At 42.3% G+C, this 15,203-nt stretch overlaps 1 protein-coding gene across 3 annotated transcripts in view; it reads right to left on the bottom strand.

Annotated features, from left to right (window-relative positions):
• GRK5 (G protein-coupled receptor kinase 5) overlaps positions 1 to 15,203 on the bottom strand; it is a 152,673-nt gene that overhangs the window by 89,975 nt on the left and 47,495 nt on the right. For all 3 annotated transcript variants that reach the window (XR_014548880.1, XM_083616712.1, XM_083616711.1), the window contains exon 2: positions 12,904 to 12,999. Coding sequence is in view for 2 of the 3 variants with exons in the window: in XM_083616712.1 (XP_083472838.1) it covers positions 12,904 to 12,999 (96 nt within the window). In the remaining variant the exon portion in view is untranslated. The remainder of the gene's footprint in view (positions 1 to 12,903; positions 13,000 to 15,203) is intronic.

The raw sequence follows: 15,203 nt of genomic DNA, 5'->3' as shown, positions 1-15,203 counted from the left end.
CTGCAGAAGTTAGCATTCGAGTGCATTCACAGGCCAGTGAAAACTGTGGTCTGTCAGTGTGTGGCCCATGACAGGAAAATCAGGGGTGGAGAACCTTCTCTAGCTAATGGCCTGGGCTCTTATCTCTGTAACCCTGGTGGGCCAAATTTTGACAGGTGGGGTTGGAAATTGGGAACTCCGGTGGAGCAAGTTTGGCCCATGGGCTGCAGGTTCCCCACCCATGCAGCAGATGGTAATGATGAGTAAGCAAGCAGAAAGACATCTTTGTCTCTATCAAGTAAGTCAGTTCTGGAGTCCAAGGTTGAGATGAGAGGGACAGAGAGAAAAGAATGAGGTAAAAGATGAAGTCCTCTTTCCAGCTCAAATACCCCCCACCCTACTTGTGGAATTGTTTGAGACACTTGTTGCTTAAAACAAAACAAATATAGTTTTGCACTCATTTCAGTATTAGAAAGAATCTCTTTAAAATAAATTAGAATACAGTACTGCATTTGGGGAGATAAAAGGCATTGTTACACCAATTGGTGAGCCCAGAATCACCAGCTAAAGTGAGGCTAAGGTACATCCATCATAAGCAGAACTAGCCACATTCAATAAGAAGGAGAACTGAAGGGACCATTTTAGAAGAAAAACTATAAAATACAGTTTTGGCCAATACTGAGAAAGCATCAGTGGAAACATTTTAATACTAGAGTCTAATGTCTTCCAGCAATTTACCTCTCATGAGTTGCCTTGAAAGGTGATGGGATTTCTTCCATTCAGCGGTGTTGTTTTTTTATGGTGAGGATGGTAGTTCATTTATCTACATTTAGCATGAAACTATATCACATTATCTTTGCAGCCCCTTACCACTCTATGACTCTAAGAAAACAGAAAGCATTGCCCTGGAAATAATAATAATAATAATAATAATAATAATAATAATAATAATAATAATAATAATAATTTATACCCCGCCCATCTGGCTGGGTTTCACCAGCCACTCTATGTGGCTTCCAACAGAATATTAAAATACAATAGACTATTAAACATTAAAAGCTTCCCTAAACAGGGCTGCCTTCAGATGTTTTCTAAATGTCAGGTAGTTATTTTTCTCTTTGACATCTGGTGGGAGGGCGTTCCACAGGGCGGGTGCCACTACCGAGAAGGCCCTCTGCCTGGTTCCCTGTAACTTGGCTTCTCACAGCAAGGGAACCGCCAGAAGGCCCTCGGCGCTGGACCTCAGTGTCCAGGCAGAACGATGGGGGTGGAGATGCTCCTTCAGGTATACTAGATCAAGGCCATTTAGGGCTTTAAAGGTCAGCACCAACACTTTGAATTGTGCTCAGAAATGTACTGGGAGCCAGTGTAGGTCTTTCAAGACTGGTGTAATGTGGTCTCGGCGGCCGCTCCCAGTCACCAATCTAGCTGCCACATTCTGGATTAATTGCAGTTTCCAGGTCACCTTCAAAGGTAGCCCCACATAGAGTGCATTGCAGTAGTCCAAGTGAGAGATAATAAATTATGATTGAAAAGCAGTGTTAAAATACTTGAAACAAACAAACAAACAAACAAACTATCAAACTGAAAAATCCCATATAAGAAGACAGGCAATTGCATTCTGCAACAATATACAGCTGCCACCATGATCCTACGTTTGCTGAAGGGATAAATGCCGTGCCAAGCAAACTGCCTTGGGAGGATAATTTATCCTGAAAGGTAGATTAAAGAACCATTACATTTAAAAGTGAAAGGGCTATAGTCTTTTTATCTGGTAAAACTGACGAACGTGCAAATATAATGAGTTGCTTAGTATCACATCAGGCTGTTGGTCTACATAGAATCATAGGAATGTAAAGTTGGAAGGGACCCTGAGGATCATCTAGTCCAACCCCCTGCAATGCAGGAATATGCAGCTGTCCCATACAGGGATTGAACCTGAAACCTTGGGATTATCAGCACCATATTCTAACCAACTGAGCCATTCAGCCAGTACAACACACACTCTGAAAGACAGAGACTTCTCAAGGTCTCAAGTCTATATAGCTTCTTCTTCTAGCTCTGTTACCTCTTACCTTAAAACACTAGGGCAGCCTTTGCCAACCTGGTGCCCTCCACGCATTTTGGACTACAACTCCCATCTGCCCCAGCCAGTACAGCTGATAGGAGTTGTAGTCCAAAAATATTTGGAGGGTGCCAGGCTGCACTAGTCTTCTGGATAAAAGCCACAGGGTCTTCCACTGAGCTAACAGGGTCCCCTCCCTAAAATGCTAAAATGAAAGAAGGCGGAGACTGATAGAAAGGACCAGATCAAATTACCTTTTTTTTTTTTTGCAAGTTGAAGTCAACAAGAGCTTATACCTCACCCACCCAGGATTAGTTCACCTTCAATTTATCTCGCAAATGATTCAGCATGTGTCCATTTCACAACACTTTTCAACAATGGGGAACCATCAAGAAGCGAGTTCACTTTCCATACGCTAGTCTGCAGCTAAGATGTATCTTGAAAGACTTCTTTCATACACCTCTTCTAGGTTTGCATGAACACTATGGCAAGGTTGGAGTACCCTTGATTTACAATATCTCTCATTTTGTGTTGACATCCATCCCAATTGACTATTGTTCTTGTTCAGTTTATTAGGAATTTTACAGCAAAGTACAAGGAAGCAACAAATAATGGTTCAGTTAAACAAGCATGTGAACTCTCTAAAAATACTACAAGTGCAACCAGTTATTCAGGTTAATTATGTCTGGCTAAAAATAAACTGGAATCATTGAGCAATGTTAACAGATACTAGGACTTATGCTGGTCGCTCAACTATCAAATATTGACCTTAACTATCATGCCAAGTTTCAGGGTCTGCTTGTCAAAAAGACCAACCTTTCCGCATGCCCTGCCTTCTTTATTGCTTATTGTTTCTAAACAGCAACAAATAGTGAAAATCAGAATAACTGAACCAATATTTTCATCAACTTCTCTCTCTCCCCCTCATTTTAATGTTGCACAGGGGAAAATGCAATTGTTTTATAAAATTGTACAGCTGAATCGAAAGTTTATTGTGGTTTGTAAATCTGTGGGTGGGTGGGGACTCATACTTGGACATTTCAAGTTACAAAAAAGATCCTAGATTGAAGGGCTGGGAAAACTTGGACCTGAGACTATGGATATAGATGCTCATTACAGACAAAATGGTGTAATCGTAACATTGAATGAAAACGCCCCCGCCCCCAATGCCCTCCCTCTGTTGCATTCATTGATCCAAGAAATCGCACGAAGAATAAGATCACAATGCAAGAAGCCACACTATTCAATCAACCCGTTTTGCAGTAGTGGGATACAGACTTCAATCTCACAGAGAAAAACACAGACAAATAATGCATGAATGGTAAAAAGCAAAACCTCACTATGAGTTCCTGATTGAGGCATATTGCAGCGAAGGATTAACACCATTTTCTTTAAGATGCATGTAAGTTGTAAATACAAACCAGGTCTTAAAGCCCAAGACTTTCCAGAGCATCTGCTAGTCCTCAAGTTTCTTACGTGGGGTGAGGAACAGGTGGCCCTCCAAATATAGCTGGACTATAACTCCCATCATCCTTGACCACTGACCCTGCTGGCTGGGGTTTATGGGGGTTGGAGTTCATCTGAGTGGGAGTCACAGATTCCCCATTCCTGACCAGAGACATGGAAGTAGAGCTCATTTGTATTTAGGAAGCAGCCTTCTACATTTTTTTAATTGCGTATTGAAGTCATCATCCTCACACATGTTCACTTCATCAAATCTGGCCCTCTTTGAAAAAAGTTCCTGCTCCAAAGGAAAATCTTGAAAGTTGCGCTACATGCAAACACCCAAGAAGAGATTCATCTGAAATACTTGTTTTAAACACATGAGCAAGAAAACGCCAGGCGCAGAAGCAGGGCGGACAGTAAGCTAGTGTTTTGGCCTCCTCCGAAAGATGCACAGAAAGCAAACTGAAGAGACCACAGTTTATATGACTTGGGATTGTAAGACGCTGAGCTGACCCCAGCCATCCCAAAATGTGGTACAGACTGTTGAGTGACACTTGTTATGGAGGAAAGCAAAACTATACTGTGGATTTTCTTCCTGGCGATACCTGGGACATGCTCCACAAGAAAGAAACAAAGTTGTCTGCTTTCCGTTCCCTCTCCCTGGATTTTCGTCTCTTTGGCGCTACAGTGTTCTCATTTGAACTCACTGATGATGTGACGACAGCCTCCCACCCCCTGGAAGCCAGACCTTAAACTAAAGGAAATGAGGGTGTTGGGAAGGTTGTCGCTTTCACTCCTGCCAAAGGCCAGGAACATTTTCTTCCTATTTTCTAGAAGCAGCCAAACCACTATTAAATCACATGCTCAAAATGTCAAATGCAAAAAACCTTCTGTAAAACAATATTCATCACACCAATTTCAGACGTTCTGACTTTTGCATGGGCTCTCACCCCACTTTTCAAGGGGACACACTGGCATCTGTGCTATGCCCTTTCCCCCCTCCACTCCAGAGCTTGCCATACATACAAAAAAGTTTTTGGTCTTAATACCATTCCTGTCTTTCCCTATTCCCTCCCTCTCTTTAGCCACACAAGATGAAAAGCCTGATCATATTTCTTAAAAACCAGTTTCTTTCATTCTGGCCTGGCTGTTCTTACCATCTCTATTTTTAGTCAAACAGGCTGCAAACAAGAACAACAATTTTAGGGGGGGAATACAAATGAAATCTGAAATCAAAACATCTAAAGCATGGATGGCGAACCTGTGCCCCTCCAAACGCTGCTGGACTCCCATTGGCCAAGCTAGCTGGGGTTGATGGGACTTGGAGTGTCCAGCAACAACCGAAAGATCACTGGCTCTCCACTCCTAGATCTACAGTTTTAAATCTGAAAATAGCAAAACCAAAAGCCTTCAAAGAAGTGTACGGAGGACTACATATTTTCAGTGGGTTGGAACCACTGATAGCTTTGCATTACTGAAAAGGTCTCCCTCTTGCGTAAGGTGAGGCACCTGATTTTCACTGATCCTGCCCTATCTCTGGTAGCTCTCTCTGTGCAATATCAGAACATCAGAAACAAAAGGTAGCCTACTGGTTATACTGTTCAGTTAAGTGTTGTTGTTTTTAGTTTCCCACCTGGTGGGGGTCTTCCGATATTGATGAAGGACTGAGGAACTCATACCTCAAGATCTGTTTGGTCTATCTCCAATGAAATCAAGGAATTTACAGCCCTTTCAACTCAAAGTGTTGTGATGGCTCAGATTTTTCATGTGTGCTCTGCTATTTTTGACAGTGACACATTGGCACATGGAACCTGTGAAGACATGCCACTTGAGCATCTGTTTCCCCTCACATCAATATAGCCCCCCCTTCCTGCCCTATCTGTCAACTAGGAAAGCTGTTTACATGTCAATGACTGTAGCTGGAGATCTGCTCTTGGCTGGAATGTATTCCTCAGAATGCAAGCACCCAAAGATCACTTGAATCTCCATACTCACAAGAAAAGGCGGTGTGTGTGTGTGTGGATAAATTGCCAGTTAACAGAATAAACAAAATCATGGTTTAAAGAGAAGACCCCAAGTTCTGCTGCTGATCAAGGTGCTGAGATCATCAGGTGGTGCAAAGGGTTGACTTCTCTTTAGGAGTTAGCCCTCCCCCCCCCCCTACTTCTTATGCAGTACAATGCTTGGGTTTTGTCATTTAGCGCCTTCAATATTACACAATCAGCATTGTAATCTCTTAAAGGAAATCTCATTTATCTTAGAAATAATCAGTTTCATCCACCATGTAATAAACGGTACTGCTGCTAACACCATCCTCCCCCCCCCCATTGTGGTACAAATAGATAATCCCCCTTGCATTCCAGCATCAGGGTTGCCTCAAAAGAAAAAGGTACCTATGGGCTGTGCTAGTCTAGGGTGAAGGAGAGGATGGACTTTGTGGCAGAAAGTCACCTGTTACAAGGTGTGACTGGGGAGAAGACATCCTGAGGAGTGGCATCCTGGCTGCAGAATTGCCTCTCACCTGGTACCCTCATGTTCCAACTGTGCAATCCTATACATGTTTCCTTAACAGTAAGTCCTGTTTAGTTTTATAGGATTTACTGATACACACAGGACTGCAGCTCAAGAACTCTGATGGAGAGCTGCCACATAACTTCCTGATGTCCTATATTCATCTAAGCTTGCCAGGAATGCATGTTTTTGATTAAAGTATTCCATAATCTTTACAACTCATGATTTTAGCTGGCATGTATTCTTCCCCACCTCCATTCTCCTAGAAACTGTGTTTAAAAGAGCACAGGTCTCCAACATCAGCAAATGCAATGTATTCTGCAAACAAATGCTTCAACTGACAAACTCACAGCACACATCCCGAACAGCTAGATTAGGGCTGTTTTGGACCCATTTTGCAATGTGCAAGTCTAGTGCATGTATCCTTGGTGTTTGCACCAGAAACTCTTATTGCACTGTATTATTTTCTATTTTAAGTGGGGTATGATTTCCCCTCCAAAGGAAAAAAAAAGGAAATGTATTATTAAAGTATGCAGTTTTAAATTAATCTGGACCTCTAAGACCATTAAAAATTTCATTTACAGCATGTTTTGTCCCTTGTGGAGCAAACTGTGAAGCCATTTCACAAGGTAAACTGACAACCAAGCCTCAAATTGGACAAAACAGAAAAACTTCAATACAGTGACAGGCAGGATGACGTTTCCCCCTGCCCCAAAGTAAGCCCCCCAAAAGCAGGCAATCAAATGAACAGAGAAGGAGTGCTTTTAGGCATAGAACAAATCGATCAGAAGTTTGTAAAAGCTACTGTGGCATAGTAGTTTGACATATAATTCTAGTGTCAATTTTTATGGCCTATTTGCTTTCCTAACAGAAAGAATTAATGCATGGGACTTTTTGTACATGTGTATATGTGTGTGAGTGTGTGCATAATCATTTATTATTTAGGTTATACCACACTCTTCAAAGGTATTATCAGGGTGACATATAATTAAATGTTACTGTGTATAAACGGGGGCCATTATTCATACATGCTTCTCCAAGTGTTAAAATCTGTCCTAAGTACCTTTTGTATTTCGCTCTGAGATAACACATGTGTTTGATTAGCATGACCCCGTGTATGCATCACACACACACAAACTCACCTTGCCAGAAAGAAAGGTTGACAACCATTGCTGTTCAGTGGTGATACTGTATCATTGATGAGTGTGTGACTCAACAGTATTTCAGTGTTTGCAGAAACAGATGGCCAAGGAGGTAGTAACAGCAGCAAAACCAAAGAAAGCCTGCAGTACAGGAAGTATTAAATCCCCCAGGGTCTCATGGCACTAACCCACAAAAAATGAGAAGGCTAGAGGTCACTATTCAATATACAAACTGAGCACAATCTGAAATTTCACCTTGCGCAGCAAGGACTGAAAGGGTGAAACATTGTCCCTCAGCCACTTGTGGTAAATGCTCCAGAACGGAATATGGATTCCACATTTCCACAAAGCTCGACTTTCTGCTCTCTTGCTCCCTCAAGCAAAAAATATTAGGGAGGCAGGAGACTTGTCACTGTGGCTCCCAATGTCTTTTGATTTTCCTAAAAATCAGGACAGGGCTGATATGCATCAATGCCACAATGCTGGGGCGGAAAAGTTGTGACCCCCCCCCCAAAAAATACTGTTTCTGAGGTGCAAATCTGCCCACTCGCACCACTGTCCCTCCCACATACCAGCAGTGGTGGGTGGTATTGATTGGGACTGCGAGGTCTGAAGGCAGTCAGTCAAGTTGGAGTCAAATTTAATGACAAGCAGAGCCAGATTTAATGTCAGACAGCCAACTAATTCTAGTGTTGTCCCCAACCTCTTCTCTGATGAGCTCTGCAAAGGAAACACTGATGCCACATTCCCACCATACAGGTAAAGTAATAGAATACCACTTTGAACCCTCACAGTTTCCTCCAAAGAATTCTGGGAGTTGAAGTTTATTGAGGGAGCTGAAAGTTGTCCATTTCCTCACAAAGCTACAGTTTCTAGAGTTCCCTGAGAAGAGGGAGTGATAGTAAAACCACTCAGGGAATTGTAGCTCTGGGAGTGGAATAGAGGTCTCCTAACAACTGACAACACTCTTGACAAACTATGGGGAAAGCCATGACTGTCTCAGGTGGGATCCCAGTACTTTAAATATGTGGCCTGAAACTAAGGAGGCAGAAGGCTGTCAGCCAGTGCTAATACCTGGACTGGTTGTAGGGCAAGCCAAGTGGGGCTGGCTGGGAGCAGGCTTGAGGTGAGTCAGACAGCGCCCCATTCACCCAAATGGACCAGCCTCCACTCCCCAGATGCCGCTGCACTTGAATTCTTCATCTTCCCCCCTGCACAGATCTTGCACGTCTGGTCCCTTAAATTCCTTTCGAAGACAGTTTACTTAACAGTCAGCTGATATATCTCAGCATGAATACAGAGCACTAAGGCACCACCTTCTAATGTCAAGGATTCTGCATAAATACTAATTAAGACTCAATAACTCGTATTACCAAATAAGATCATGACAGGCCCAGAAACTCCCGACAAACGCCCCTCTTGTTTTCAGTGATAAACAAAAGGCCATTTCCCCCCTGCCCGTGATTGTATTAGGATTTTGGAGCATGTTCAGGGTATGTTGTAACACTGAGCACCACACACATGGGAATTCACTGTAGGAAATTTACTACTCTTGACCACAAATAAAATAAAATGAGCTACTTAGTGGTATTAGTTCTAAGCTTCGTTTGAGCAAAGTTGTCAAATATGGGTTCTCTAGTTTTACATAGGGGAGGAGATGGGTTTTTTGTTGCCTGTCCTCTTATGGGAAAAGAGCAATAGCTTTCTTGGTTCCTCTCTGGTTGTCCACTGCCAAAGTAATCCTTAATGGATTAAGTTTTGTGAAATAAATGCTGCAAATAGAATGTGGGCTCAGATCATTTAAAACTCATTTCCCCTGTGACCCCTTGAAGTCCTGGAACCTGTCAAGTACAGTCAGCCTGTTTGTTCAGTGTTAGGTTTTCAGCCTCCCCAGATGCAGAAAACGGCTTGTTTTTCACATACTTTCTCTGATGGTATTATGAAAAATGACATTTTTCACTTGATTCCATGCACTGCAATAAAGCTCGCAATGGCGGAAAACAGTCCACAGTTCATCCAATACTGGGATGGTGTTCAAAGAAAATATATTTGAGCTTCAAGTATTTGAAGAGAAGAGATCCAAGAATGGCAAAACAATAGCGTTTAGTCATAGCAAAGCCCTAGCTCATGTGGTATTAAAGCTGTTATTGAATGACATAGTTCTTTCAAAGGATTCACCAGGGTGCCGAGGACATTTGTTAGAATCGCAAGAACTGGAGGAACCATGACGTACAGCATTTGCCCCAGGTGGGTGATTTCTTATCACTGTTAAGTGAAAAAACCAGAACTTCCTATTGGATCACTTGGTCAATCAGGGGCTATATTGAACCCACCAGCTTTGTAGATTTAGGACCAGCCAACTAAGACAATAGTCTTAAACCTGGCGCTCCCATGTGCTGTGTTAAAGTAATGAATGCACAACACGGCAGGAAAAGAAACTATCACCCCCAAGATAGTGAGGTTTTTTTGTTTTTTTTTAACAATCACCACTTAACGGGCAAGTTACGCATCTGGAAGGAAGTACGCTGCAATGACAAAGACAATGGGTGTGAGATAGCCCATCTGGGCAAGTCTGCAGTTTCCTGTGATGTGGCGAAACCAGCACGCAGTGTCTCATTGCAACTTTTGGATCATTTTTGAATTTCTAGATAGCTGGGGTATGGAAATCTACGAGGAGTGCCTATAGAAGACCTGAAAAGCATCATAACTAATGCTCGTTATTTAGGCTTTTCTTGTGCTTACTTAATTTCTTCCTAACCACAATCAAATGTTGCCTTGGGCCAGCTGAGGCTGATGGCAGTTATGGTCCCATCTGAAGGGCACCAGGTTGCTGAAGAATGCCTTACACACAATCTAACCTGGGAGTTGTGACCAACTGCTGCCTCTCATTACCTGCAGAGTTTCTCAGTGCTATCTGTTCCCTTTTCTCCAGAAGAGCCACTTCCTTTGTTACCTTAATGACCCATAGTTTGGAGGCCATCATGGCCCTCTGCCTGGCTAATTCAGCAATTGAATCCGTGCTGGATTTTATTTGGTTTTGGGGTGTGTGTTTTTTGCTGCAGATAGGAGTCCTTTTGAGTCCCTCCGCTCCCCCACCCCCTGCCACCACCCAGAATTAGCCAACAAGAATGCTTTATAGCATTTTGCAGTGGTTGACTCATGTAACCATCTAACAAAATACTGTTTGCATGTGATCATCGCACTGCCACAAAATCAGCATCTTTCCCCATGTTTACTGAGTTAACATGCTGGGAAACCAGCCACAGGAACTTCATTTGCAGCTAATCTGAGCTCCCTTTGATAAATGTGGGGAAATACCCTTGCTTTTGTACAGGCCACGCTTCTTGTCAGCACAATAAGAAATAGCTGCAAGCCTGAAAGCGAGGCCCTACTTTGTTTCTCAACTTATCATTCACCGTTTTGCCTGGAAATGATCATAATAGTGACACTGTAGCACAGCACTTGCTGGCACTGGTTTTCTCGATCAGAAATCTACAGGTTAGAAATCCAAGAGGTTAGAGTTACAATTGAACAGTTATGAGTTCATAATTGTTTTCATCTTCCTTGTGAAATTATTATAAATACAGTCGTACCTTGGTAGTTGAACGCCTTGGTACTCGTACGTTTCGGCTCCCGAGTGACCAAAACCCGGAAGTGAGTGTTCTGGTTTTCGGACTTTTTGGGAAGCCGAATGTCCAATGCAGCTTCTGCTATTGTTTCCAGCATGCCTGGAAACAATTGGAAGCGAATTGGAAGCCGCGCCTTGGTTTCTGAATGTTTTGGAAGTTGAATTGACTTCTGGAATGCATTCTGTTCAAAAACCAAGGTACGACTGTACATAACCAGAGGTTAATCAGTATATTATTATAAACACGTAGCCAGAGATTAATCAGACTGAAGCAGGAAGGCTTCAACTTTAAATAGTTAAGAAAATCTTTATTTCAATGTTGATAGTGCTATTTAAGACTAAATCAGCTACATTTCTTGAACTAATTAGGGGTAACACAACTCATCAGCCTTTTTGTCACCTTCACTGTTTTGATGTGTGTGTGGCGGGGGTGGGGAATCTTGGTTTATTAGACGTTTCTTTTTAAAGTAATTAATGTTAACCAAAAATCAAAAATCACAATCACCAGCTTTTGCCTGTTCAATTTTATTTAAAGTAAGTAAAGTACACCTGCAAAATAAATGAAGATTCCAAGCATTTCACTAAAGGAACATCAACAGAATTCTGCAGATTTCATTCCAAATCCCAACCACACAGCTGAGGAACTGAGACTGTAGCGCGGGTATCAATCCTTTATTAGCAAGTCCCGCAATGACACAGAACAGTCTAATTTAGACTAGTGGCACAGCATTCTAGGCAGGTGCTAGGACACAGAAATTCCCTCCTTGGTCTTAGCTTTAGCAAAGCCATGTAATTTAAAGCTAGGGTCACATAGCTGTGCTCTGTTCCAGGATTGTGTGCTGCCACCACCAAAACAGTCCCAGGACAGAAAAGAGCCAGGGACCTCAGCCTCCACTTACAATCAAGGCTAGCAATGAGAAGAAGCTCGTAGTGCCCTTGATATGTCAGTGTGATGGTCTGGTGTATCATGATCCATGGTGTACCCACCAGTGGTGTAATGGACAGAGAAGCCTTCCCCAACATGATGCTCTCTAGATGTTTTTGGATGACAATTTCCATCAGACCTAGCCAGCAATGGTCAGGAAGGATGGGAATCATGTCCAACTGGTTCTGCAGGGTACCAGGTTGAGAGAGGTTGGGGTGGTATTTGTCTTTGACCAGGAAGACCTGAACTTCCTTCAGCTCATTGGGTAGCCCTTTAAGCAGCCACTCTCTCTGATGGTCTAGTATCTCAGTGCCACTGGGAGATCAAAATAACCCTATGTATGTGCTTCTGGGAAGACAACTGGATATGAATAAGTGCAAAACTGCTTTTAAACTCGAGGACAGTAGTTTGCGATAGGGCCGGGGAGGCTGCAACTCAAAGATCAAATAAAGTGTGATATCCATTAGGCAAAACTCCTAAAAAAGAAATGTAGATGGGATGAAGGCATGTCTTCAGTGGTTTCTGCCTTGTACATAAACCTTTCACTTTTCAGCTCACAGTTACAAAAAAGAAAATGGGATAACAACAATAACAATTTATTATTTATATGTTGCTCATCTGACTGGGTTGCCCCGACCACTCTGGGCAGTTTACAACATATTAAAACACAGTAAGATATCAAACATTAAAAACTTCCCTATACAGGGATGCCTGCAGTAACAGATAGAATGTCCCACACTACCTAAAACCCACCTTATTCAATCTAGCACATAATTTATACAAGCCACAAGGGCAAGATACTTATGCAAGATATCCCCATGCAGCCATGAATGCAAATCCATGCGCACTGAACCATTCATATGCAAGGTGAACCTGCTAGCAAGGAATCAGTCCAGGCCATTGATTGCTGCCTTGCTAAAATTAATGTGGCATCAAGCATCTTAGGTACTTGTAAACATGGGTGGGTGAGACTCAAAAAGCCTTCCATGAATAAGCCTCAATCATTTTCTTGCATTTTTGGGTATAAATCAGACCTTAATTAAAAGATGCTAAGAAGTTTAAAATGTTACCTTGGAGGCAAAATGATGAGCTGGTTTAATCATAATTCCCTAGGATTCATATTAAAGCCAAGCCTCCTACAACTTCCTACGTGAAAGGGTGTTGATAAAAGACACGAGAAAAACAAAACAAAGAAAACAGTTCTTACCTATTGTTCTTCGAAGATCATCGCACTGACTAATATGTGGAAACTTCAGAATTTCCTTCCACTTTTTGCTTTTCCCTTTGCGCTTTCCTCCACCCCCTGCAGGAGTAGAAAAGAGATTGAGATTAAGTTCTTTATTGTATTCAGTTCACATCTTTCCTATTCTTCCACACATCTCAGCTGTGGGACGCAGATGCACGCATGCGCAGAGTGTTCAAGGTTTTGTGTTATTGATGTACAGTAGTTGGATGGGGAATCATGAGCACATCTTCTTGGCCTTGCATGAATAAACTGCTGTGGGCAGTACAAAACACCCCTTTTGCAGAAGAAAAACTGACAATGCTCAGAAAACCACCCCCAAACAGGCAAAAGAGCTATACATCCCCCCCAAACAAATTTAAAGACCTATAAAAAGGAGGCCACAACTGTCAGAAAACAGGACACATGCATAGTCCATCCCTAGCTGTGCCGGAACAAGAGATTATTTGCCACAGTACAACCCCAAAACGAGCTGTATGAACCTGCCTCATCAAAACCCTTTGTCTAAATAATATTATGGGAAATAGCAAAACGAATGTAAATACTAGGTCTGGTCCAAAAGCTGCCTGCACTATTCCAAATGTATGTGTAATCATACATATACAAAACCAGCAAAAACATTAGGGCCCTGCCAAGATCTCCACTCTGCCCCCGCCCCAGACTTTTGGCTTTCTCTTTTGAAAATTCATATTAGAAAATATTTGGCCAGTCAATGCACAGAAAAGGTAGCTGTTCTGCTCATCACAATTGTGGTAGAAAGAGTTAGTCTTGTGTCCAGCTGGATGAGGTCATTAGGAAAGAACAGCTTTACAAGTGACATATAAACAAAGTCCTTGGAGAAGTCAGATACCTGTATCATGCATTAATAACATAGAGGTAATACGAATTCCTACCTATCAATACATTACCAAATTAATGCATTAAAAATCAGTCAGAGTCGTCATATTTGGAAAATATCATATTCATTCACCCTCAGAGCTGACATGTCTGCATGTACAGAGACACTTCCCATTTTGGCGTGGATAATTTGCTTCGAAAATGATCTAGCGAATTTCTGACACTTCCAGTCTCATTCCACCTGAAAGCTATTTACAGGTCCCATTGACTGTTCCATCTTAAGGTTCCTTTATTCCTCAGTCATTGAATTCATCTCCTGTGCACTTTTTATTCAAGAAATATATCATTCTGAATCACTCTACGTTTCTGGAATTTATTACGGATGCATCTTCCATGAAATGCCATCACGTGCCTTTCCTAAACTCTGCATTTCTATCTTCTAATACACGCATCCCTGTTTCTTCAGTTTTATATGCATATGCGCGCGCGCACACACACACACCACATTTCTCCTCCTCTTCTCTTGTCTTGGAGTCTTATCTTGCCGTACCTTTCACAGTTTTAGAAAGAACTCTACTCTCTGGTTTTAAAAATCACCCTGGGGAATTCACAGAGCTACATAAACACTAATTACTGAACAGAATACAAAACAGTTGGCTAGAGTGTCCTTATCAGACTTGGCAATCTGTAGACTCCTTTACTCACAGCAGTAAGGAGAAGATGGAATAGCTATTGCAACTATTAAATACTGAAGAACAAAAGCCATGAAAAGCAATTATGGTGCAAATTAAGCAGAAGCAAAAGTTGTTACTATGTGAGCAAGATAGGGTGTAAATTACTCTGGGTGAAAAAGGTATGCACGGGCATACCAAAATGATGTGTGGTTTTTTAAAGCATGAATGTCTGCCAAGATTGGGGTGGGGAGAGGCTGGAGTTCCCTAGTTACAAGCATGATTGGTGCACAGTATAGCCAATGGCTTCTCCCCTCCTGTTCCTCGTCCTACAAAAACAGCAGCATCAGTTGATGACTCATTTGCTTGTATCCGAGCGTAATATCGCGGCACTCTTGAGCCTGTGACGTCTTTACGTTAAAGATTCCAATCAACTGCTTTAATCTGTCTGACCTTTCCAGCTTGCAGCCTGTCTCTTGAAAACCATCCTCGCTTGGCTCGCTCCAAATGCAGTTCGGCACGACGACGAGTGTACGTGTGCGTGTGTGTATGTTTGTGCGGGTTTGTGAGGACTTGAAGGACATAATGCACCGAGACAGCTGAGACAAGGTAAAATTGTCTGGCTGAGTGAAAAGCTAAAAGGAGGCATCTCGCTGGATACAATGGTAATTGCAGAGGTGTGAAAATGAAGGCTGTTCACCTCTCACTTTGATTCCTGCTGCCATGTTCAGAGGCTCGCTAGGTTTCCATTGCAGC

Source organism: Podarcis filfolensis (genome assembly GCF_964270895.1).
Source record: "Podarcis filfolensis genome assembly, chromosome: 5".
Classification (NCBI taxonomy): Eukaryota; Metazoa; Chordata; class Lepidosauria; order Squamata; family Lacertidae; genus Podarcis; species Podarcis filfolensis.
The sequence above is the reverse complement of the archived record's forward strand: the minus strand, read 5'-3'. Positions and strand labels throughout refer to the sequence as shown.